The sequence below is a fragment of the Hemiscyllium ocellatum genome, chromosome 22 (assembly GCF_020745735.1).
Source record: "Hemiscyllium ocellatum isolate sHemOce1 chromosome 22, sHemOce1.pat.X.cur, whole genome shotgun sequence".
Taxonomy (NCBI): domain Eukaryota; kingdom Metazoa; phylum Chordata; class Chondrichthyes; order Orectolobiformes; family Hemiscylliidae; genus Hemiscyllium; species Hemiscyllium ocellatum.
In genome coordinates this window covers 17,229,142-17,254,384 of record NC_083422.1, presented here as the reverse complement: position 1 = coordinate 17,254,384, position 25,243 = coordinate 17,229,142, and the positions used below count along the sequence as shown (strand labels likewise).

The following is a 25,243-nucleotide window of genomic DNA, read 5'->3' as shown; positions in this document are numbered from 1 at the left end:
TCCTCAGCGAACACTGATGTAATCATTGAGAAGCTCACCCATTTCACAGCTTCAGGCCATTTGGATACAGAACTGGTTCAAAGGTAGAAGACAGAGGATGGTGGTAGAGGGTTGTTTTTCAGAGTGGAGGCCTGTGACCAGTGGAGTGCTGCAAGGATCAGTGCTGGGTCCACTACTTTTCATCATTATATAAATTATTTGGATGTGAGCATAAGAGGCATAGTTAATAAGTTTGTTGATGACACCAAAATTGGAGGTGTAGTGAACAGCGAAGAAGGTTACCTCGGATTACAATGGGATCTTGATCAGACGGGCCAATGGGCTGAGAAGTGGCAGATGGAGTTTAATTTAGATAAACGTGAGGTACTGCACTTTGGGAAAGCAAATCTTAACAGGACTTATACATTTAATGGTAAAGTCGTAGGGAGTGTTGCTGAACAAAGAGACCTTGGAGTGTAGGTTCATAGCTCCTTGAAAGTGGAGTCACAGGTAGATAGGATAGTGAAGAAGGCTTAGGATAACTAGAAAAAGTTTTTTCTTCCCTGGGCTGGGGGTATCCAGAACTAGAGGGCATAGGTTTAGGGTGAGAGGGGAAAGATATAAAAGAGACGTAGGGGCAACTTTTTCACTCAGAGGGTGGTGCGTCTATGGAATGAGCTACCAGAGGAAGTGGTGGAAGCCAGTACAATTGCAACATTTAAAAGGCATCTGGATGGGTATATGAATAGGAAGGGTTTAGAGTGATATGGGCCAAGTGCTGGCAGGTGGGACTAGATTGGGTTGGGATATCAGGTCGGCATGGACAAGTTGGACCGAAGGTTGTGTTTCCATGCTGTACATCTCGATGACTCTATGACACACAACCTTCCTTATCCTTTAGTGGACCAAACCTTTTTCTAGTTACCCTCTTGCTTCTTATATATGAATAAAAGGCCCTGGGATTCTCCTTAATTCTGCTCGCTAAAGGTATTTCATGACCCCTTTTAGCCCGTTTGATTCCTTGTTTAAGACCGTCCTACTCTCCCGATATTCCTCCAAGGTCCGTTCTGTTCTTAGCTGCCTGGACCTTATGTACACTTCCCTTTTCCTCTTGGCTAGTTGTATGATTTCTCCTGTCATCCATGGTTCACAAATCTTACCTTTCCTACCCATTGTTTTCAAAGGGACATGCCTATCCTGCATTATCTTCAACCTATCTTTGAAAGCCTCCCACAAGTCAAATGTGGACTTCCTTCAAATAGCTGCTCCCAATCCACATTTCCCCGCTCCTGCCAAATTTTTATATAATTGGCCTTGGGCCAGTTTAGTACTCTTCCCTAAGGATCACTCTCATCTTTCTCTACGACTATTCAAAGACTTACAGAATTGTGGTCACTATTCCCAAAGAAATCCCCCACTGCAACTTCTACCACTTGGCTTGGCTCATTCCCCAACACCAGGTCCAATATGGCCCCTTCCCTTGTCAGACTATTGATATAGTGCTGTAGAAAACTTTCCTGAATGGTCCTTACAAATTCTGCCCCATCCAGACCTCTGACACTAAGTGTATCCCAATCAATGTTGGGAAAATTAAAATCTCCATCACCACCACCCTGATGCCTCTACATCTTTCCATAATCTGTTTATCTATTTGTTCTTCTACCTCACGCTCACTGTTGGGAGGCCTGTAATACAGCCCCAACAATGTAACTGCACCCTTCTTATTTCTCAGCTCCACCCATAATGCCTCACTGCTCAAGCCCTCCATCGTGTCCTCCTTTACCACTCCTGGGATATCATGCCTAATTAGCAATGCAACTCCTCCCCCACTTTTACTTCTCTTCCTGTCCCGTCTGAAGCATCTATATCCTGGAACATTTAGTTGCCAAACTTGCCCTTCCTTCAACTAAGTCTCTGTGATCGCAAAAACGTCATACTCCCAGACACCAGTCCAAGCCCTAAGTTCATCTGCCTTATCCACTATACTTGTATTAAAGTATATGCACTTCAGGCCACCAGTTCTTTTGCGTTCATCTGCTCTCTGCCTACTCTTCCCCTTGCTAATGCTAACTTCATGATCCTCACAGTCTCCAGTTTTCACCTCACTGTCTACTTGTCTTCTCTTCTCGTTCCCAGCCCCCTGCCACATTAGCTTAAAATCTCCCCAACAGCAGTAGCAAAACCTCCCAAGGACATTAGTTCCAGTCTGGTTTAGGTGTAGACCATCCAATTTGTAATAGTCACACTTTCACCAGAACTGGTCCCAATGTCCAACAAATCTGAACCCTTCCCTCCTACACTATCCCTCAAGCCACATGTTCACTCTGCCTATTCCTTCATTTCTACACTGCCTAGCAAGTGGCACTGGTAATATTAGAGAGATCACTATCTTTGAGGTCCTCCTCTTTAACTTCACTCCTAGCTCCCTGAATTCTGATTCCAGGACCATGTCGCGTTTTTTTTACTTATATATTTGATGTCTATATGCACCACCACAACTAGCTGTTCACCCTCCCATTTCAGAATGCTCTGCAGCCGATCGGTGACATCCATGATCCGAGCAACTGGGAGGCAACATACCATCCGGGAGTCCTGTTTTTGGCTATCTACTCCCCTTACAATAAAATCCCCTTTGACTATGGCCCTACGAGTCTTTTTCCTGCCCTTCTGAACAGCAGTGCCTGCCACGATGCCCTGATCCTGGCAACTGCTGCCCTCCCTTGGTGAGCTATCTCCCCCAACGGTATACCTGTTCTGGAGGGAGATGACCTCATGGGACACCTGCACTGCCTTCCTACTCTTTCTCTGCCTTTTGGTCACCCATTCACTGTCTTCGTCAGCAATTCTAACCTGCGGTGTGACCAATTCACTCAACGTGCAATCCACGACCTCCTCAGCATCACGGATGCCCCACAGTGAGTCCATCCACAGTTCCAGAGCCATCAAACAGTCAAACAAGAGCTGCAGCTGGACACACTTCTTGCAAGTGTAAGAGTCAGGGACATCAGCCACGTCCCTGAGCTTCCACATCAAGCAAGAGGCACATACCATGGGTTGAGGTCCCCTGCTATTGTATGCCTTGGCTTTATATCAACTAACTAAAATCAAACTGCACTTAAACATATGAAAGAAAAGAAAAAACCCTTACGTTACAGAGTCTTTTTCTTCTGGTTAGAGGAGAGGGGTGCGGGAGGGAGATACTACAAGTGTAGTATCTCTGGTTTAGCCACTGCCCAAATATATACTAAATCCTTACCTTCCCGGCAATCTCCTGGTCTCCAACGTCACCTCCGTTCTGTCTCCTGCTGCTCCCGAACAGGAATAGCTTAAGTGAATGGTCAATAACCTGGCAAAAGGAGTTTTTTTGTGTGTGAAAATGTCCATTCCGGGGAAAATACAAAAAAAGGAAATATTATCTAAATAGTGAGAGACAGCAGAGCTCTGAGATGCAGAGGGATTTGAATGTTTTTTATGCATGAGTCACAAAAGGTGGAGCAAAGCATTGGGAAAGCTGATAGAATGTCATTGTTGAGGTGAATTGTAGTGATATTACTCCTCAGTTATAGAGGGTACTGGTAAGAGCATATTTGGAAAAACTGTGGACAGTATTGGTCACCTTATTTAAAGAAGGATATAAGTATCTTGGAAAGAGTTCAGAGAAGGTTTACCAGACTAATTACTGGAATTAGTGAGTTATCTTCAGTAAGATGTCACACAGACTCGGCGTGTAGCTGTTGGAGTTTACAAGAAGAAGAAGTGACTTGATTGAAATATATGAAACCCTGAAGGGTCTAGGCTGGGTAGATGTGGAGGCAATGATTCCTCGTATTGGAGAATCGGGAGCTATGGGTCACTGTAAAAATCAGAGGTTGTCCCTTAAAAACAGAGAGGAGATTTTTTTTAAAAATCCACGAGTTCTGAGTTTTCTGAACTCTTTTCCTGAAACAGCAGTGGAAGTAAAATCTTTTGAGTATTTTTAGGACAGAGGGAGATAGATTCTTGTTAAGCAAATGATCTTATTGAATAACAGCACAGGGACAGAATGACCTACTTCTGTTGTTTAACACCTGAGCTTCCCTGGTATTCTCTGTTGGCTTCAGAGTTCCAGCACTTACAGTATTTTTTCATTTCCTCCTATTCCATGTTTATATGTTCGTATGTATTCACTTGTGTTTACAATACTTTACACATAAAGGTCTACTAGTTTAGGAGATAGTAATAAAATTGGAAGAAATTAGTGTTATATTTAATTGTAACATAGCTAATTAGAATGTTCAATTCAACATCCCTCAAATGAAGTGAATAACCGTTATTTATGTTGAAAAAAGGAAATTTTAGCCTTGGGCTGGAAGCACATGGCAAAGTTCTAAATTTAAACTTGTTATCTCAATATGAAATGTATGAGGTATGGTGTTAAACATGAAACAATACATAACTTGGAGCATTCTACACAGCAGGAACACATGAGCAACGGATGGTGAAAATGGAAGTTATCTGAAATCACTCAGTGCCAATAGCAAACACTCTTGGATTAAGTGTTACAAAACCCAGTTGGACGGTGAAGCGTTCTCTAATTTTCTCAATAGATGCTTTGTATCCAATCTCAAAAATATTCCAACTACTGCAAATGTGTAAACTTGCTCACTTCCCACATAAATCAGCCTTTATACCTTCTTGAGTGGGACTGACAAATCTGGGCAGATTGTGCTGTTGGCCTGTGGTCACAAGGAACTGTATTAATCATGTCCAGATCCAGAACCATGTCATCCGTACAGAAGTGCTAATCCTCTGCCTTTCCCTGGTCTCCAAACTGCTGATGGATATAATACACTTCCTTCACTGTGCTTTTATTAACACTATTTTTATTTCTCATCATAACTGCTGATAGTAATGGAATCCTCCTCCATCTTGTGTGATAGACATAGCCAAAAGGTATTCATAACTGCAAGCATTAATTCTGACTGGATTGGTTCATTAAAAAGCTATGCAGCCCTGGGAAGGGCTGGGGTGGGGGTGGGGTGTCCCTTTTCAGTAATAATAAAACACTATAACTAGCATCACAAGTGGGAATTGATTAAACTCAAATTACTGGCAAATGGATGAAACTATGAACCATTAGTGAATCACAATCCAAACCACAAACCAGAAACACAGACAGAGTACATTCAGATCTCCACACATCATTCTGTATCAACTTACTCACACTTCTATTAACCATATATGAACAAGCTCAGTGGACAACAGCAATAAAAATACACTGGTTAATACATCAGTTTGAAATTTAAACTAGACATATTTTTATTTTTAGCTATGAAGAATGTTTTAGTGTGCTTAGAGTAGTTTGATCAGCAACATAAATGCATAGGAGAAGTTGGGAAAAAAGTTCACTTTTAAAAGTAGATTAGAAACTTCTTTCAAGAGTCGACATGGTGTAGTTTTGGAACAAATACTTGGAATAACAAATTAGAGCTTGAGGCACTGCTGGCATTCCTACAATAGAATGCAAGGTAAATTATAAGCTACTGTAACAGAAAATAACTATGACATTTGTATCTAAAGTATTGTAACTAAACTGTTCACTCTTTAATGGAATGGGGATATTTGAGAACAGATGTTAAATTCAGACATATCTCAGTTCCATAGCTGACCAAATTCATTATTATGGGTCCATCAAAACCCCTCAAATAATTCTGTCAGTAAATGGTTCCACTAGCTAAATGGGACTTTCACTCTTGGATAATAATTAAAGCCAGCCAGTATGTTCTAATTTGGGGACCTTTAGCAGTGAAGCACTTAGGAAATGCGATCATTGTGGTAATGCCCAAAACATGTAAAGATTGCATAAGCAGCAATGAGATTCATGAGCAGAGAACTTGTTTACATCGGTGATGATGAAGGGATAAACACTAGAGAGGACACCAGAAAGACTTTCACTGTCATTTGAATAATGTCATAAGCCATCTTATACTATTCCAAATATTAATAAAAGGAAATGCCAACTGGAATTTGCAGATAAAGCTGTTGAATTTGTTCTAATCCATTTTCCTTCTCTTGCCACTAAGTATCCTTAGCCAGGATTTCCTCCTGTGGGGACAGTTGATGACCTCCTGTGGGGTGAGATGCTGAAATTTGAGGGTCATGACCCCCAAACAGGATGGTAGCCATGGAGTGCAGCAAGCCCAGGAAGAGTGGTGGCAGAATCTCTAAACATTGGGGCTGGGCTCATTGGCCAATTATTCTGACAATCGGGATGGCCAGTGCCAAGAGCAGCCAATCCTGTGCAGATCATCTCGCATTGTCAGGTTAATCAGCCAATGAATACAGTTATCCTGAACAACAACAATCATTGGCCTGTTGGGATGCAGCAAGATCAGTGACCTCTCTGTTTCTCACCTGTCTCATGTTGGGGATGGTTCTCTCAGAGACTGCTAGTTGTAAATAGCTCTCTCACCTTTGTGAACATAAGACAAAGGGTAGGTGAAAGAATAGAAGTGAATATGTCAGAAAATGAGTAAGAGTGGGAGAGAATGAATGAAAGGGTGAAAGACGGTGAGTCACCTTTACATTTTTAATTTTTCTTGAATAGAAGTGAAATTTCAGCAGAAGAATTATCTGTTGTAATGACTTGCTGATCACACCTCAAACAATATCTTTAGCTGTCTTTATATCTACAGCAGCAAGGATTCTGCCTCCTCTGGAAATCAGAAACAAGAAAGTCAGAGACATGTCAATAGATATGTTGACAGTTTCCTCGAGTACAGATTCATAAGTGTTTCAGTCAGATCCAAAGAAAGACTGAAATGTTTCATCTGCCTGACAGTGCTGTCCAGTGAAAGCACACAGTAGAGTAAACTGAAGCAACACTTGGAGACCACTCACAGGGAATACAGTGGGAAACCAAAACCATTTCTTGACAGCTCAGAAGAGCAGCTTTTGCAACAAGAATCTTACGTTAAGAAGTCATAAACATCACTGAACAAGCTCAAACAGCAGTTTCTGAGGAGAGCTATTGGACTGCACAAACCAGGGAGCCTCAAACAATTGCAGAAACTGTGAACTCACCTGCTGCAATCAAAGTGGTTGAAATAATATTTGGGGAGGCACAGACAAAAGAAACCTGGAGCAGTGTCCCTCTCAAATAACATTCAAAGGAGAGAGCTGAGGCAAGTGCAGCTGATCAGGATTTGACATTGGTGAGGCTGCTGTTATGTATTGTTCTTTGTTCTTCATATTGATGTGAGTACTGAGGGATGTGAAACACATATAGTGACTTCTGAAGGTAGTATTCTTGAAGACATTCTATTTTGTTACACACTTCCTAAACAGGGAATACTCCCTGTGCTGCTTTGTGTGTTACATGGCTATACAGAGCAAACAAATTATTTCTTGGATTATCTGGTTAGACTTGGTGTTCCAGCTATGGAAGGTTGCAAGTCAGGGGTGCGTGCCTTCGTGTAGAGAATTGCTCCCCTGCCTGGCCAAAAATGCCTTTGAATAGTCAAATCTAGACATGGATGAGAGTTTCAACAGCAGGAGAACTGAGGCAGTGATGGAGTTCAACAATATTGTGGAAGTATGATGTGCTTGTTTAGTGATGGAAAAAACATATTTCTGATTCAATAATGTGACGTAGGTGTCTCTGGTTGGGCTATCATTTAATAGAATATTAGAATCCCTACAGTGCAGATAGAGGCTGTTTAAGCCATCAAATCTGCACTGATGCTCCGAAGAACATCCCACCCTAACTCCACATTTATCCTAACTAGCCTGCACATCCCCAGACACCATAGGGCAATTTAGATTAGATTACTTACAGTGTGGAAACAGGCCCTTTGGCCCAACAAGTCCACACCGACCCTCTGAAGAGCAATCCACCCACACCCATTCCCCTACACCTAATACTACAGGCAATGTAGTATGGCCAATTCACCTAACCTACACATTTTTGGACTATGGGAGGAAACCGGAGCACCCGGAGGAAACCCACACAGACACGGGGAGAATGTATAAACTCCACACAGACAGTTGCCTGAGGTGGGAATTGAACCCAAGTCCCTGGCGCTGTGAGGTAGCAGTGCTAACCACTGTGCCATCGTGCCACCCATTTAGCATGGCAAACCCACCTAAGCTGCACATCTTTGGAATCTGGGAGGAAACTGAAGCACCTGGGAGAATCCCACACAGACACATGGAAAATATCCACACAGACATTTGCTCAAAGCTGGAATCAAACCCAGATCCCTGGTGCTGTGAGGCTGCATTGTTAACCACTGTGCCACTGCTCTACCCTTTATCCAATGTAAGCTTTTGCGAAAATGGTGGTGAGCTGCCTTCTCGAATTGGTGCAGTCTATGTACTGTGGGTAGACCCATAATGCTATTTGGGATGGATTGCCAGGATTTTGCCCCAGCAACACTGACAGCATGATGATATATTTTCAATTCAGAATGGTGTATAGCTTGGAAGGGAACTTGCAGTTGTTGGTCTTGCCAAATATCTACTTATAGATGAAAATGATCATGGGGTTAGAAGGTGCTGTCGAAGGATCTTTGGCAAACTTTTGCACTGCACCTTGTAGATACTACAAACAGCTGCTACTGAGCATTAGTGGTGGAGAGAGTGGATGCTTCTGGATGTGGTGCTAATCAAGTGGACTGTTTTGTCCTGGATGGTGTGAAGCGTCTTGAGTGCTATTGCACTCATCCAGGAAGTGGGGGTATACCATCACACTCCTGACTGGTGCCTTGCAGATGGTAGACAAGCTTTGGGAAGTCTGGAGGTGAGTTATTCCTAGCCTGAAACCTAAACTTGTAGTTTAGGCCATTGCCTTTACGTGGTGAATCCAGTTGTGTTTCTGGTGAATGGAAACTCCAAAGATGTTGATAGAGGAGAATTCAGTTATGGTAACACCATTGAGTGTCAAGGCCTAGTGAGTAGTTTGTCTTTTATTGGAGATGGTCATTGCCTCGCATTTGTATAGTGTGAATGTTAATTGCCACTTGTCAGCCCAAGCCTAGACACTGTCCAGATCTTGTTGTATTTGAACATGGACTGGTTTAGTATCTGAGGAGTTCTGAATGGTGCTGAACATTGTGTGATCATCAGCAAACATCCCCACTTCTGACCTTATGGTGGAGGGAAGGTCATTGATGAAGCAGCTGAAGATGGTTGAGTCTAGGACACTGACCACAGGAACTCCTGCAGAGATGTTGTGGAGCTGAGAACCTGACCTCTAACAACCACAACCATTCTTCTTTGGTGCCAGGTATTTTTTAAAATTTTTGGGATAGAGGCTTTGCTGGCTGGGTCAGCATTTATTGCCTGCCCCTAATTACCCACAGGGCAGTCAAATGTCAAGCACATTGATGTGGGTCTGGAGTCACATGTAGGCCAGACCAGATAAGGATGGCAGTGTCCCTCCCTAAAGGTGGGAAAAGCCATTAGTGAACCAGATGTTTTTTACCGACAGTCAACAATTGATTCATGGTCATCATTAGACTAGTAATTCCAGAATTTTATTAAATTCAAATTCCACCAGCTGTCATAGTGGGATTCGAACTCAGGTCCCCAGAACATTATCAAGGTCTCTGGATTAACAGCCCAGGGATAATACATTCAGTTGAATGTGGCCTTGATGTCAAGGGCAGTCACTCTCACATCATCACTGGAATTCAGGTTTCATGTCCAGATGTGAACCAAGGCTGTAAGGAGGTCAGGAAATGAGTGAACCTGGCAGAACCCAAACTGCTGATTCTGATGTCTAGCAAAAGTCAGTCTTCAAATAAAAGTTTAAGCCTACCTTTGAGAGATTGATAAAATAGTTCAAACTCACCCATGTCAGGTGCCAAAAGATAGAGAGTAGAGTTTAGTCAGTTTTCGACAGCAAAGTCTCTCAACGTTATATATTAGTCATCATTAGCGAATGAACTGTTTCATTCAATTCAAGATGAATGACTAGAGAAGAGCCCTTGCCATAAAACGGTGAAGATTGTTTTTATTCTAAACATGTTTTCTGAAGAGGGCTGAATACAAGAATCCCTCTTTTGCAATGGAATTATTGGAGTCTGACTGCAGGAGAGCATCCTTCTGTGAATTCGGTGTTCAAACCATTTGAGTTGGGGGTTGCAGAATAAGGTAATGACACCTCCAATATCTGACACATTTGGAAACAAATGTTAAATTTCAATAGCATTTGAACTACCATGGTAAATATAGCTGCTCATTTGCATTACATTTATTTATAAAATAACACCAATAATACTAGCACTCAACTAAAGTGCTTACCATTGAAAAATAACCAAAGACACTAAAGAGAGGTTTAATGAAATGAACATGGCTGCTCAGACAGGAAAGAAGATATGAATGTGGAGTATACTGTATAGGTACCAACAACACAGATGAAACAGGGGCAGAGATTCTGTTAAGGGGGTATGTCATCTAGGAGCTAAATTAAAAAGCAGAACCAAAAAGGTAATAATCTCTGGAGTACTACCTGAGCCATGAGCTAATTAACATAGGTCAAATATCGTTAAGCAGATAAGTGGCTCAAAGATTGGTCTGGGAGAAATGGGTTTGAGTTCATGGGCATTGGCACCAGTACTGGGGAAGAAGGGACTTGTTCCAATTCATCAGAATCATGTTGGTACCAGAGTCCTCAAATTGCATAACTACGACTATAGACAGGGCTTTAAACTAAATGAGGGAGGAAGGATTCAGTTACAGGAGAAGTCAGAAAACCGAACTTAGGAGGTAAGAGTGCAGGTTAACAATGGGGCAGATGGTTAGCAGACAATAAAGGTGAGGGGCAGAACAGGTGAATGTCTTTATGCAACAAGGAATTATAAAAACAAAGTAGGGAAATTTAACAACGGAATAAATTTAAAAGCTTTGCATATAAATGCATGAAGCATTCAAAACAAACAAGAGCGCAAATAGAAACAAAATGATACGATTTGGTAGCGATTACTGAGACATGGTTACAAGGAGACCAGAATAACCAGGGGTACTCAGCATTTTGGAAAGATAGACTGAAAGGAAAAGGTGGTGGTGTGGCCTTGCTGGTGAAGGAGAAAGAAAGATGGTGGGGGAGGGTAAAAAAAAATCCATGGCTAAACAGGAGGTCAAGTACAATATATAAAGTCAAAAAACAAGGTATACCATCTTGCAAAGGCCAGTGACAGGCTGCAAGATTGGGAAACTTTCAAACATAATCAAAGGGATACTAAAAATTAATACACAGAGGTAAGGTAAATTATGAAAGAAAATTAGCATGAAATATCAAAAAAGATAGCAAAAGTTTAGTGAGTTTTGAGATGATTTGTAGCTCAGGTTGAGGTTCTGGATGTAGGTTTGCTCGCTGAACTGGAAGGTTCATTTCTAAACATTTTGTCACCCTCTAGGTAACAATATTCAATGGGCCTCTGGGCGAGGCACTGTTCTTGATTCCTATTTATATGCTATTATTTATTAATTAAAGAAACCCAAACATATAAAGAGAAAGCAGGAATCATGAACAGTGCTTCGCCTGGAGGCCCACTGAAGATGTTACCTAGTAGAGTGACGGAATATCGGGAAATGAATCTTCCAGCTTAGCAAGCAAACCTACATCCATCGCAGAAGTTTCTATGGGTAAGTAAAAGGGAAAAGAGTCGCTGATGTGAATGGTGGTCCCTTGGCAGATGAAACCAGGGAGTTAATAGCGGTGAACAGAGGTGGCAGAGATGCTAAATCAATACGTTGCCTCAGTTTTCTTGGTGGAGGACAATACTACCACTCCTGTTGGAATGGGCAAGTCAGAGGCAACAGGAAGGGTCGAACTTAAAACAATCAATATCGATAGAGAAAGGCTACTAAGCAAACTATTATGATTGAGGACAGACAGGTCTCCCAGGCCTGCATCCTGGGATATTAAACGAAATGGCAGCGAAGATAGTAGATCCATTGGTAACAATATTCCAAAATTCCCTGGAAAGATTCTAGTGGATTGGAAAATCGCTAATATAACACCCTTATTCAAAAAGGAGGGAGGCAAAATATGGGAAATTACAGCTTGGTTAGTTTAAAATCTGTTGTTGGGAAAGTGGTAGAAACAATTATCAAGGAAACAATATCAAGCCCAGTTGAGGGTGCTTTGTTGTTCCCCTAATTTAAAATGCAGATGGCGTGCATCCTGAAAGTTACATTCCTCCTTGATACAAAATAAATAATGTTTGAATTGGTTTTAAAAAGACAACTATTCTTATCCTCGAGTAAAAAATGAGGTCTGCAGATGCTGGAGATCACAGCTGCAAATGTGTTGCTGGTCAAAGCACAGCAGGCCAGGCAGCATCTCAGGAATAGAGAATTCGACGTTTCGAGCATAAGCCCTTCATCAGGAATAAGAGAGAGAGAGCCAAGCAGGCTAAGATAAAAGGTAGGGAGGAGGGACTAGGGGGAGGGGCGATGGAGGTGGGATAGGTGGAAGGAGGTCAAGGTGAGGGTGATAGGCCGGAGTGGGGTGGGGGCGGAGAGGTCAGGAAGAGGATTGCAGGTTCTTATCCTGTTTGGAAATTAATCCTGATAAAGTAGGTATATGCTTTGAATACCTGCAATCATATTGCTTCCTGACACTATGAAACAGAGATTACAAACCATTTGGTCAGAAAGAATGATATAATGTCGTATATGTTTGTCCTTTGTGAAACAGTTTGACCATATAATCTTGTGAAGAACAGCACACGGATTTCAAAAGCACGTTTAAAAACCTAGCATCTATCCATTTGAGAGTTTGTTTATTTGGCTGTGTCTAGAAATATGCTAGGCTTTTATGCTGGTTTTTGTTAATTATTTACTATTTAATTTAACCTTAATCAGTAAAGTAGGCAAAGTACTCTCTGCACTAAGTGGATTTGACCTTGGCAAAGAGCTGCAACCAGTTGAATTGGATCCATCTGTTTAAACGCACAAAGCATTTTCAGATCCAGGTCACTTCAACAGGTGACAAGAGATGCCTCTCACCGTTAACAGAAGTGTTTCAAAACCAGGTGGATGAAAAGAGTTGAATAGGCTAGCCTGTTTGATCTAACAGCAAGTTGCTTTGGTGTATCCAGTGCAAATGTAACTGCTCGCAAAAAGGAGGAACATGGCATAAATGTTGCATTGTTTTAATATTATCGTGAGGCATAACTGAGGGAGAAAAATAAATGCTCAATGTGATAATATTTTTCAGTGACCTAAGTGATTTTTTGTTGTTAAATAACCATTGTTTCTTTATGCCCAATTACTGAGGTGAGCAGAAGTGAAGCACTTCCTTACAGAAAGGAGAGATGATGTTCATGGTTTTGGGAGATCACTTGACTAACTACCTGCAGCGGCTGGGCTAAGGAAGACCTGAAAACAATTGACAAAGGGAGTAACAAAAATTGATCATTTTTATCGCCCAAAAAAACCTATCTTCAAAAGAACAATGCTAAATAATAAAGATACATTGATCATAATGCTCAACAATTTTAAAAAAAAACTTTTGCTTCACTTTTTAATCCACTGAAGAAAAAGTTCATCTTTGAATCTTTCCTTCTAATTAATAGTTCCAAATTTCTGTACCATCCTCTTATCTTTCTTCAAATGTGATGTGCAAAATTGTTTTGAATATTCCAAAGGCTTCATTAATTACCTCTCGAAAGTGTACAAGTAAAATTTAAAAAAAACAAAATTTTTAATTCGTTGATTTAATGACAATGGACAATAAGTCAGTCCATATCCATATAATTCACTGACAGGACTGTGGCTTAAGCCTTTACAACAGCATTTTATTGCTTCTTTAAGTTAGCAAATCACTACAAGACAGTGGGTGAATTGTGCTTCAATTGATACAATTTTCAGACACAGTATTCATTTCTCATCCCAGTGTGATTGCAAATGTACAGAACATTCACTAAAACCCAAACATGGTTAAAGAGGAATGCATATCTGCAGCAAATACATATTTAAAAATAGAACTGCTTCTCTAAACAGTTTTTTTGCAAAACATAAAATACTATTAACATCAGTATTGCAAACATTTACAATTGGTTTTGTTTACAAAAATATTTACATTTTAATATAGCAGGATTTAGTCATTTGTAATGATCTTCAAGTTAATTGCTCATTTAAAATTAAATGATTCTAGGACTCACTTTACAATCACAACAAAATTATTTTTAAATGGAGTTTTTCAGTGTAGTATTTTAGAGTGCAACACAAAAATATCTGGTAAATTTTACAGGCATAAAAAGAATGTAATACTATTAAAATGACACATAACTGTACTGGCCTGATATTACAATGTTTTAACAGGTTACAAATCCTTAGGAATTAACACGTTTCAAAGCATTCAAAAATGAATATAACATGTAACACAATGAAGAGATGCTACGTTGACTACAGTACACAGCTGATAAATGCTTGCTTGTGTCACTTTAATTACTAAAGAAAGGCAATAAGTTACTGTTACTGAAAGTAGGTGAATGCTGAACACATTTAAATGACAAATGTTACACAGGTATTGTTCCACTTATTTTAAATTGCTGTATGAATGTTGAAGTGTTTGTCCACCATCATGGTCGACTGTATTCTTTAGATTTCAGGTCAGCTAAATTCTATATTTAATTGAACATCAGAAATTAATAGTTAAAATAAACATAATTATCAGTGTCATCACCATTATGATCAATTATAAAATGCCTTAGTAGATTTTAACATATTTTGTATTATCCCAAGGAGTACACAATTGAAATAATAAATAAAACTTTGCACTGGTGTAAACAATAGACTCAAAGGCTGAACATAAAGTTGGGCAGATTCTGTCCTGTCAACTTCTAAATTTATTGACTGAAGCAAGAATTAAAATCAGTAGCTATTATTTTTAGGAGTGCCTGATAGTTAAATCACCAGTTTTGCAAGTCTCACTAGCTTAGAAGGCTGATTACAAAAATCACTATTTTATTCTTAGTTTAACAACATAAATGTACATTTTCATGGGCTCAATCACTGACATCCAATTCACATTCAACCAGTGAAGCTTAACCCACAGAGCTCAAACTTAAAATGTACTAAGGTTTCCAGAATCAACATTGAGTATGAATTACTTAAGAATAATGCAAATTATTTTTAATATTGTTTAATCAAATATTCCAAAGTAAACACTGCATCTGATTGTCAAGGAGGTGATGACTGATGGGCACGATAATCTATTTTAAAAGAATAGTTGTTTTCATCAATGCTGATTGTTGTTCAACTAAAATGCAATGAAGGAGGACAGTTGATTCAAGCAATCTTTCATTGTCAATCAATGCCTGATTTCAATCATTAACTTGATGTGCAACTTGCTAATAAGCAGAAAGTCCCATTATTCACGAGTGAGATTCTCCGAAAAAGATTAGGAATCACTTGCAATTTAATGTCTGAGTAGAGGTCATTTTGAAATTTGATTTGTTAAGGAACAACATTCCTAATTCTGAAATCTTCATTAGTGTACATTTATTTAAAATGTAAAACTTAATCTTGAGGCTTAATAATTTTTAGTGAACTAATCTGTTTGAAGGAATCAGACTACTGGGAGTAAAGTATCTTTTGATAAGTTGTCCTTCATGCCTGTCCCTTTTGTGTGACATTTACAGAGGCGTTTTTTGCTGATTTGTTTTTACTTCAGGCTATAGCAATGAACATTTTATGAGGGAAAAGGATCACTGTTAATAGCAAGGGTAATTGTGAAAGAATTTTCCCCCTCAAAAAGGTACATATTTCTTTATGATTACATCAGTGGTATATAACAAAAACATTTTACAGCTTCAGATTGTAATCTGCAGTGCTAATTAACTTACGATAAACAAAGAAAGTCAATACATATGTTAAACGGAACATAAATTTATTCGAAGACATAGAACAAGTTTTGCCATTTTGCTATGTGTTTTAGCATTAGCACAAGCACATGTATAACTTCAAGACATAGGCTTATAGACACATGGGCAGTGAACACTGAATCTCAACCCACAGGCTACAGTGAGTGATTTTTTGCAGTATTCAACACAAATATCACACTGATCTACACAAACGATTCATGGCTCCAGTAGCAGAATAGCATTGGGCTTGTTCTTGGGAAAAATAAACGCATCTGAAGAATGGTAGACAGATAAAAATTTTGTGTCTGTTCTGAATAATCTGATTCTGACCATTGTCCAATATATCCATTCATTGTGCAAACTGTCGATGGGTAAACTTTAGTGCAGTATCCACCATAGTGGATAACAGCTACTCTGGCTAACCAAAGTCAATCCTTGGCCGATACTGTAGTACCATTGGATAAGACTGGAAAATACAAAAAAGTTGTAAATGATTACTGCTACAATACAAATAATTCTATATCACCTACTGAAGAAAATAGGATTCTTGTTGTTTTGAAGGAGTTACATTTCCCCAATGCAATAGGATCTTTTTAAATATTTCAAGCATGCCCAAAGACACATCTGCAATAAATCAAGTGCAGTTAATGGTATTAGGTGATTTTCCCTGTCCTCGATGATGTAGGAATGCCTCATCCTGGATCACTGAAGTAATGTTTTAGATCAAAAGTTGCACTGACTTCCTCTAAATGTACAAAGAATCACAAAACAAAAATAACAACTTTAAGAACCATCATGGCACAAAGAGAAAGGCTTGATGTGATGTTTTGTACATGCAGATTTAACTTCAGTCAAGGAGTGGTGAATCTAATCACAGAAAACAACATCACACAACTTCTCACTCGTTTTACTTGTGCACACGTAGGTGTGATCTAAAGAAGGAAAGATATTTAAGCTGGAGATTTCTTTGTCTTCAGGTATTTTTCAATATGGTAGTGACCAATTTTATTATCTAGACCCCTCAAATCAATAAACCTGGTCAGTCTTTACTGCCTTACAGATAACGTTGAAATATATGTTGACCTGAGAAGTAATTACAGAAAAGAAAAACAAACTCCAACTTTTTAAGGTAAAGCTGTCCTGCTTAGGAGTAACATGTGATGATGAATCAATCAGCTAATTTATTAAGTTGTTTTTAAAAAGTGTCACAAATCACCTTCTTTCCAAAAAGTAGCAATTATCTACCCAAAAAATGTTCATATTATTATACAATGAAGCTGACACTGCACATCAACCAAGTGATAATTGCCTGTAAATGGCGAAATGCTGCTGATTAGAACCCATCACCATGATTCCCTGATATGAACAAAACATCTTTCAATAAAATAGACAGGAGGTATGAGGATTATATCATCCAAGTGTCAATCATGGTGCCAACATGCAATTTATAATACACAGCATCGATTAAGATGACTTTGCAAAAGAAAGCATCCTCCTTTAAATGTAAACCTCACTAAAAATCACATAATTATCTGAAAATCCAGAAAATTGTTGTTTGAAATTTATCTCATCAACAGAGTGAGAAGGTCATTCAGGCATGAATTTTTGATGGGTTAGTTATTACTGAAATTGGACAAACAAAAAACCTAAGGTGACTATGATGTTCTTATATATTTAGTTCGTTTGTTAGTCCTCTTTCTGATTTGTGAAAAAGTGTTAACCTTATTGCGCACCTCCCTATGAAGCCACCAAGTGGATATGCTGCATATATCTGTGAGAGTTCAGTTATGAGCCTTGGCAAGAGGTGTGTGCAGAGGCAGGCTTAGAGGGAGGAGTAGTCTTCCTCTGACTGTGAGGTGCCAATGATATGGAGATGCCAGTATTGGGCTGGGGTAGACAAAGTCAGAAGTCACACGACACCAGGTTAAAGTCCAACAGGTTTACTGGAATCACAAGCTTTTGGAGCGTTGCTCCTTCATCAGATAAAGTCACTTTGCCTCACTGGCATCTCAGCAGAAGTATACTTAAGAGGGAAATCAGGAGGGCAAAAAGGGGACATGAGACAGCTTTGGCAAATAGGGTTAAGGAGAATCCAAATACTTTTTACAAATACATTAAGAACAAAAGGATAATGAGGGAGAGAATAGGGCCCCTCAAAGATCAGCAAGGCAGCTTTTGTGTGGAGCTGCAGAAAATGGGGGAGATACTAAATGAGTATTTTGCATCAGTATTTACTGTGGTAAAGGATATGGAAAATAGACAAATAGATGGTGACACCTTGCAAAATGTCCATATTACAGAGGAGGAAGTGCTGGATGTCTTGAAACGCATAAACGAGGATAAATCCCCAGGACATGATCATGTGCACTCTAGAACTCTGCAGGAAGTTAAAGGAGTGATTGCAAGGCCTCTTGCTGAGATATTTGTATCATCGATAGTCATAGGTGTCATGCCAGAAGGCTGGAGGTTGGCTTACTGGTGCCACTTTTTAAGAAGGGTGGTAAGGACAAGCCAGGGAACTACAGACCAGTGAGCCTGACGTTGGTGGTGGGCAAGTAGTTGGAGGGAATCCTGAGGGACAGGAAGTACTTGTATTTGGAAAGGCAAGGACTGATTAGGGATAGTCAACATGGCTTTGTGTGCGGGAAATCATGTCCCACAAACTTGATTGAGCTTTTCGAAGAAGTAACAAAGAGGATTGATGAGGGCAGAGCAGTAGATGTGATCTATACGGACTTCATTAAGGCGTTCAACAAGGTTCCCCATGGGAGACTGGTTAGCAAGGTTAGATCTTACGGAATAAAGGGCGAACTAGCCATTTGGATACAGAACTGGCTCAAAGGTGGTGGTGGAGGGTTGTTTTTCAGACTGGAGGCCTGTGACAAGTGGAGTGCCACGAGGATAGGTGCTGGGTTCTCTACTTTTTGTCATTTACATAAATGACTTGGATACGAGCATAAGAGGTACAGTTAGTAAGTTTGCAGACGACACCAAAATTGGAGGTGTAGTGGACAGCGAAGAGGGTTACCTCAGATTACAACAGGATCTTGACCAGATGGGCTAATGGGCTGAGAAGTGGCAGATGGAGTTTAATTTAGATAAATGCGAGGTGCTGCGTTTTGGAAAAGCAAATCTTAGCAGGACTTATACACTTAATGGTAAGGTCCTACGGAGTGTTGCTGAACAAAGAAACCTTGGAGTGCAGGTTCATAGCTCCTTGAAAGTGGAGTTGCAGGTAGATAGGATAGGGAAGGCGGCATTTGGTATGCTTTCTTTTATTGATCAGAGTATTGAGTACAGGAGTTGGGAGGTCATGTTGCGGATGTACATAGGTTAGGTCACTGTTGGAATATAGCGTGCAATTCTGGTCTCCTTCCTTTGGAAAGATGTTGTGAAACTTGAAAGGATTCAGAAAAGATTTACAAGGATGTTGCCAGGGTTGGAGGATTTGAGCTACAGAGAGGTGACCTTATAGAGGTTTACAAAATTATGAGGGGCATGGATACGTTAAATAGACAAAATCTTTTCCCTGGGGTTGGGGAATCCAGAACTAGAGGGCATAGTTTTAGAGTGAGAGGGTAAAGACATAAAAGGGACCTAAGGGGCATCTTTTTCACACAGAAAGTGGTACGTAGTGGAGGCTGGTACAATTGCAACATTTAAGAGGCATTTGGATGGGTATATAAATAGGAAGGGTTTGGAGGGATATGGGCCGGGTCCCGGCAGGTGGGACTGGATTGGGTTTGGATATCTGGTTGGCATGGACGGGTTGGACCGAAGGGTCTGTTTCCATGCTGTACATCTCTATGACTCAAGATTCATCCTCCAACTGGAAACTGAGTATACTTGTATTTTTCATTTTTCACTTCTGAAATGGGTCAACAATCAATAAATTGGTGTAAGTAACAGAGAAAGCTATTAAAGAAACGTGAAATAGCAAGCAGATCTGAATAGTGACCTCACAAAGCCTAACTCATTGAACAAGTCACTGAGCTTGTGGGCAGCAGCGTGGGCAGCACGGTGGCACAGTGGTTAGCACTGCTGCCTCACAGCGCCAGAGACCTGGGTTCAATTCCCGCCTCAGGCGACTGACTGTGTGGAGTTTGCACGTTCTCCCCGTGTCTGCGTGGGTTTCCTCCGGGTGCTCCGGTTTCCTCCCACGGTCCAAAAATGTGCAGGTCAGGTGAATTGGCCATGCTAAATTGCCCGTAGTATTAGGTAAGGGGTAAATGTAGGGGTATGGGTGGGTTGCGCTTCGGAGGGTTGGTGTGGACTTGTTGGGCCGAAGGGCCTGTTTCCATGCTGTAAGTAATCTAATCTAAAATGTCAGTCAATTTTGTAATAGGCAAACAGCAACCTTTTTAGAGCTGCTGTGTGTAGGAATATCCACAGGCTGTTGACAAAGTGTGTGGCTAGATGACTACTTGGCTATACAGCCCAAATAACGAAACAACATTTTTGAAGGATGTCCAGTAGAGATTTTATTACCATAAGAAAAGTATTCATGTAAGCCAGTGACAATAGTAACATGTATTAGGAAAGTGCAGAAAGGGAGAAGGCAACTATAGATAATTGCTGAAAATTTATAAAGCTACACCTAGTCAGGAAGGAGAAATCAGATCTGGAGTGAAGCACTGCCAAAGTGAGTACGTAGTGCAGGCAATTTGGAGGCAGCATAGCAATTTGATGCAGATAGTAAGAGTTGCTGTTTTTGGTTCATAGTTTGTAAGATCTTTTATGGGATAAATTTTGACATGATAAATTGGAGACCAGTACACCCCTTAGATTAAATACCTCAAACTCGGTCAATAGTCAGGGAAAGGAGGGTGTGACTATGAGTAGGCAGGTATAGGTACTAATGCTGAAGTAGTCTCCCCCATTCTGTGGGGTGGTGGGGTGGGGGGGGGGGAAGAAAAGAGAAATGTAGTCGTAATCAGGGATAGTATAGTCAGGGGAATAGACACTGTTCTCTGTAGCCAGAATCATGAGTCCTGAAGGCTGTATTGCCTGACTGGTGCCTGGTTCAGGATAATATATCTTGGCTGCAGAGGAACTTGGAGTGTGAGGGTAAAGATCCAGTTGTCATGGTCCACCAATTGCCAACGATATGGGTAGAAAGAGGAAAAAGGGTCTGATGAGCAGCCAGGGATTAAATTAAAAAACAGAACCGAAAAGGTTCTTAATCTCCAAATTACTAACTGAGCCATGAGCTGATTGGCACAAAGTCAACAAGATTAAAGATAAACTCACGGCTCGAGAATTGGTATGGCAGAAACAGGTTCAAATTCATGGGCCATTGGCATCAGCCCTGGGAAAGGAGAGAGCTGTTCCAATGAGACAGGCTCCACCTGAATCATGCTGGGACCAGAGTCTGGGCATGATTACGGCTGTGGATAGGGCTATAAATTAAATAGTGGGGGGGGGGGAATTGGGTTCAGTTGCAAGGTAAATTATAGAAAAAAATTAAAGAGGGCGAGAGTTCAGCAAAGGTTATTAAAGTTTCCAGAGGAATAAAGTTTCCTCAGTAATAGGGCAGAGAGTATGGAAAGGGTCAGGAATCTAACTTCAGGCACAGCAGATAAGGGGAAAACAATGAGAAGGGAGGCAGTCAACGTAAGACTGAGGGTGTTGTAGTTAAATACATGCAGTAAACGAAACAAGGTCAGTGAGCTGGAAAGCTGATTAAAATGACCAAGTACAAAGAGACATGGCTGCAAAGGGATCAGGATTAAGGATACACATCCTATCAAAAGGATAAGCAGAGGAGGTGGGGTTGCCTTGTTTGTAAGAAAATAACTTACATTGATTGCAAGAAATGATACAAAGTCAGAAGGCATAGAGTCTGTAAGGGTGGGGGGGGGGGGGGGGGGGGGGGGGAAGAGTTGAAAGACGGCAAAAGAAAAAAGACAAGTGTTATGTACAGACTTCCTAGTAGTAGTCAGGCAGTGGGGGCAGAAAATAATCAGACAATGGAGGAAAGGCATGTAAGAAAGGCACTATTACAATAAGAGGCAGCACGGTGGCTCAGTGGTGAGAACTGCTGCCTCTCAGCACCAGGGCTGTCTGCGTGGAGTTTGCACATTCTCCCCGTGTCTACATGGGTTTCCTCCGGGTGCTGCAGTTTCCTCCCACAATCTGGAGATGTGCAGGTCAGGTGAATTGGCCTTCTAAATAGTGTTAGGTGCATTAGTCAGGGAAAATATGGAGTAGGGGAATCGGTCTGGGTGGGTTACTCTTTGGACGGTCGGTGTGGACTTGTTGGGCTGAAGGGCCTGTTTCCATACAGTAAGGAATCTAATCTAATCATTGGGAGACTTAAATATGCAGGTTGACTGCGAAAATCAGGTTAGTAATGGATCCCAAGAAAAGGAATTTGTGGAAAGTCTGCAAGATGGTTTTATTGGAGCAGCTTATGAGAGTCCATTAGAGAACAAACAATTCTGGATTTGCTGATGTGTAATGAGGCAATCTTGATTAGGGAACTTAAGGCACAGGAACCCCTGAAGGGCAGTGACCATAATATGACAGAATTCACCCTGCAGTTTAACAGGGAGAAGCTGGAATCAGATGTAACGGTATTACAGTTGAGTAAAGGTAATTACAAAGACATGATGGAAGAACTGGCCAGAACTGATTGAAAGGGGAGCCGACCAGGGAAGACAGTGGAGAAGCAATAGGGTGACTTTCTGGGGTAATTCAGGAGGCACAGCACAAATTCATCCCAAGGAAGAAACATATTAAAGGGATGCTGAGGCATCCATAACTGACAAGAGAGGTCAGGGACAGCATAAAAGCAAACAACATGAATTAGATTGGCGGAAAGTCAGAAGATTGCTAGCCTTTCAAACCAGCTGAGGATAACTAAACATGCAACAAGGGGGAGAAGATGAAATATGATCGCAAGCTAGCTTAGTAAAGAAGATTGCAATAGATGTGTAAAAGATGAGAGAGAGAGAGAGAGAGAGAGGCAAGACTGAACAATAGACCACTTGAAAACACGGCTAGAAAAATAGTAATGAGGAAAAAAGAAATGGTGGAGGAACTGAAAAGGTACTTTGCATCATCCCCCAGAATGGGAGACACCAGCAATATACCAGAACTTCAAGAGAGCCAGAGGAGAGTGTAGTTGCAGTCACTAAGGAGGAAGTGCTGGGGAAGCTGCATATCTTAAGTCAAATAAATCACTCAGACTAGATGGACTACACCCTAGAATTCTAATGGAGATAATGGAGCAGATTGTGGAGGCATTGGTGGTGATCTTTCAGGCATCACTGGAATCAGGGAGGGTCCCAGAGGACTGGGAAACTCATAGAAGCCCTACAGTGTAAATCCAGCCCAATCAGCCCATCGAGTCCACACCAACCATCCAAAGAGCAAAGAGCATCCCACCCAGACCCAGCTTCACCACCCCCAACCCTTTCACCCTGCATTTTTCATGGCTAGATCATCTAGCCTATATACCTCTGAACATTATGGGCAATTTAGCTGGGCCAGTCCACAAATCTGCACATCTTTGGACTGTGGGAGGAAACCAGAGCACCAGAGGAAACCCACACAAACAAAGGGACAATGTGCGAACTCCACACAGGCAGTTGCTCAGGCGTGAAATCAAATCCAAGTCCTGGCACTGAGTATGCCATTGAGTCACTGTGCTGCCCAAATGGCTGATGTAACATGCCTGTTTAAAAAGGAAGGGAGGCAGAAAACGGGAAATTATAATATATACTAGTTAGCCTGAACATGATCATTGTTAACATTTTAGAGTTCATAATTAAGAATGAGATTGTTGAGTACCTGGAAGGGCATGATAAAACAGGAAAACGTCAGCATGGCTTCATTAAGGGGAGGTCATGCCTGACAAATCTGTTAGATTCTTTGAAGAAGTAATGAGTAAGTTAGACAAAGGCGAGGTACTGGACATGATTTTCTTGGATTTCCAATAAGTTTTTGACAAGGTGCCACACAGAAAGATGCTAAATAAAGTAAGAGCCTATGGTGTTAGGGCAAGGTACTGGCATGGTTAGAGGGTTGGCTGACTGGCAGAAGGTGGAGAGTGGGGATGAAACGTTTTTTTCAGGACGGCAGCTGGTGACTAGTGGAGTTCTGCAGGAGTTAATGTTGGAACAAATATTCACATGATACATTAATGATGTGGACAAAGGAAATGAGGGCATTGTTGCTAAGTCTGCAAATGAACAAAGACAGATGGAGGGTCAGGTAATGTTGAAGAAATGGGGAGGGAGCAGAAGGATTTGAACAGGTTAGGAGAATGAGAAAAGGTGTGGCAGATGGAATATGATGTGGTAAAGTGTGAGGTAATGCACTTTGGTAGGAAGAATAGACTATTTTCTACATGATGAACAGTTTAGAAATCTGAACCACAAAGAGACTTGTGAATCCTAGTTCAGGATTCTCTTCAGGTTAACATGCACATTCAGTTAGCAATTAGGAAGGCAAGTGCAATGTTAGCATTCATTTCCAGAGTCTGGAGGTAAAAACCTTGTTTTTACCTTCATTTCCAGAGGGCTAGAATACAACAGCAGAGGTGCATTGCTGAGGCTGTGTAAGACTTTGGGCAGACCACATTTGGAATGTTGAGAGCAATTTTGAGCCCCATATCTAAGGAATCAGCAGCAGGCGATGGAAGAGCTAGCAAAGGTTTACAGGAATGATCCTGGGAATTAAAGGCTTTTCAAACAAGGAACAGTTGAGGACTCTGTGTCTGTATCAATGGAATTTAGAAGAATGAAGAGGAATGTGATTAAAATTTACAGAATACTGAGAGGCCTGAGTAGAGTGGGTATCATGAACATGTTTCTACTAGTAGGAGAGACAAGGGCCTGAGGGCACAGTCTCAGAGAATGTACAATCTTTTAGAACTGAGATGAGGATGGCGAATGTGTGGAACTTATTGATGCAGAAGGCTATGGAGGCCAGATCATTGAGTGTCTTTAACACAGAGGTAGGTTCTGGATTAGTCAGGGAGCAATGGTTACAGGAAGAAGGCAGGAGAAAGGGATTGAAGAACATATCAGCCATGATCAAATGGTGTAGCAATCTTGATGGGCAAATGGCCAAATTCTACTCCTATATCTTATGATATTATAAAGGCTGGTTATGCTTAAATTGAGTAAGTCACCAAACTGAATGGGATGCATGCAGAGATGCTAAGAGAACCCAGAGTATACAATGCACAGATGCATGCCATAACCTTCCAATTCTCCTTAGATAAGAGGGACAAGAGGACTGCAACAAATTGCAAATGTTACACCCTTGGTGTGAAATAGGTGTGGAGATAAACCCAGCAACTACAGGCCAAATTAGTTTAACCTTGGTGAAGGTTTTAGAAATGGTAATCTGACTGAAAAGTAACAAATCACTTGAACATACGGATAAAGTGAAGTTCC

The 25,243-nt window shown here is 40.9% G+C and overlaps 1 protein-coding gene across 4 annotated transcripts in view; it reads right to left on the bottom strand.

The window, feature by feature from the left end:
- Positions 1 to 14,372: 14,372 nt before the first annotated feature.
- Positions 14,373 to 25,243, bottom strand: part of pcgf5b (polycomb group ring finger 5b) — a 186,225-nt gene continuing 175,354 nt past the window's right edge. For 3 of the 4 annotated variants that reach the window (XM_060842364.1, XM_060842365.1, XM_060842366.1), the window contains exon 9: positions 15,347 to 16,302. In XM_060842364.1, the coding sequence (XP_060698347.1) occupies positions 16,255 to 16,302 (48 nt within the window). In that variant the 3' untranslated portion in view covers positions 15,347 to 16,254. Of the gene's footprint in view, positions 14,595 to 15,346; positions 16,303 to 25,243 lie in introns of those variants that run through there. The other variant, XM_060842367.1, reaches the window with a different exon arrangement.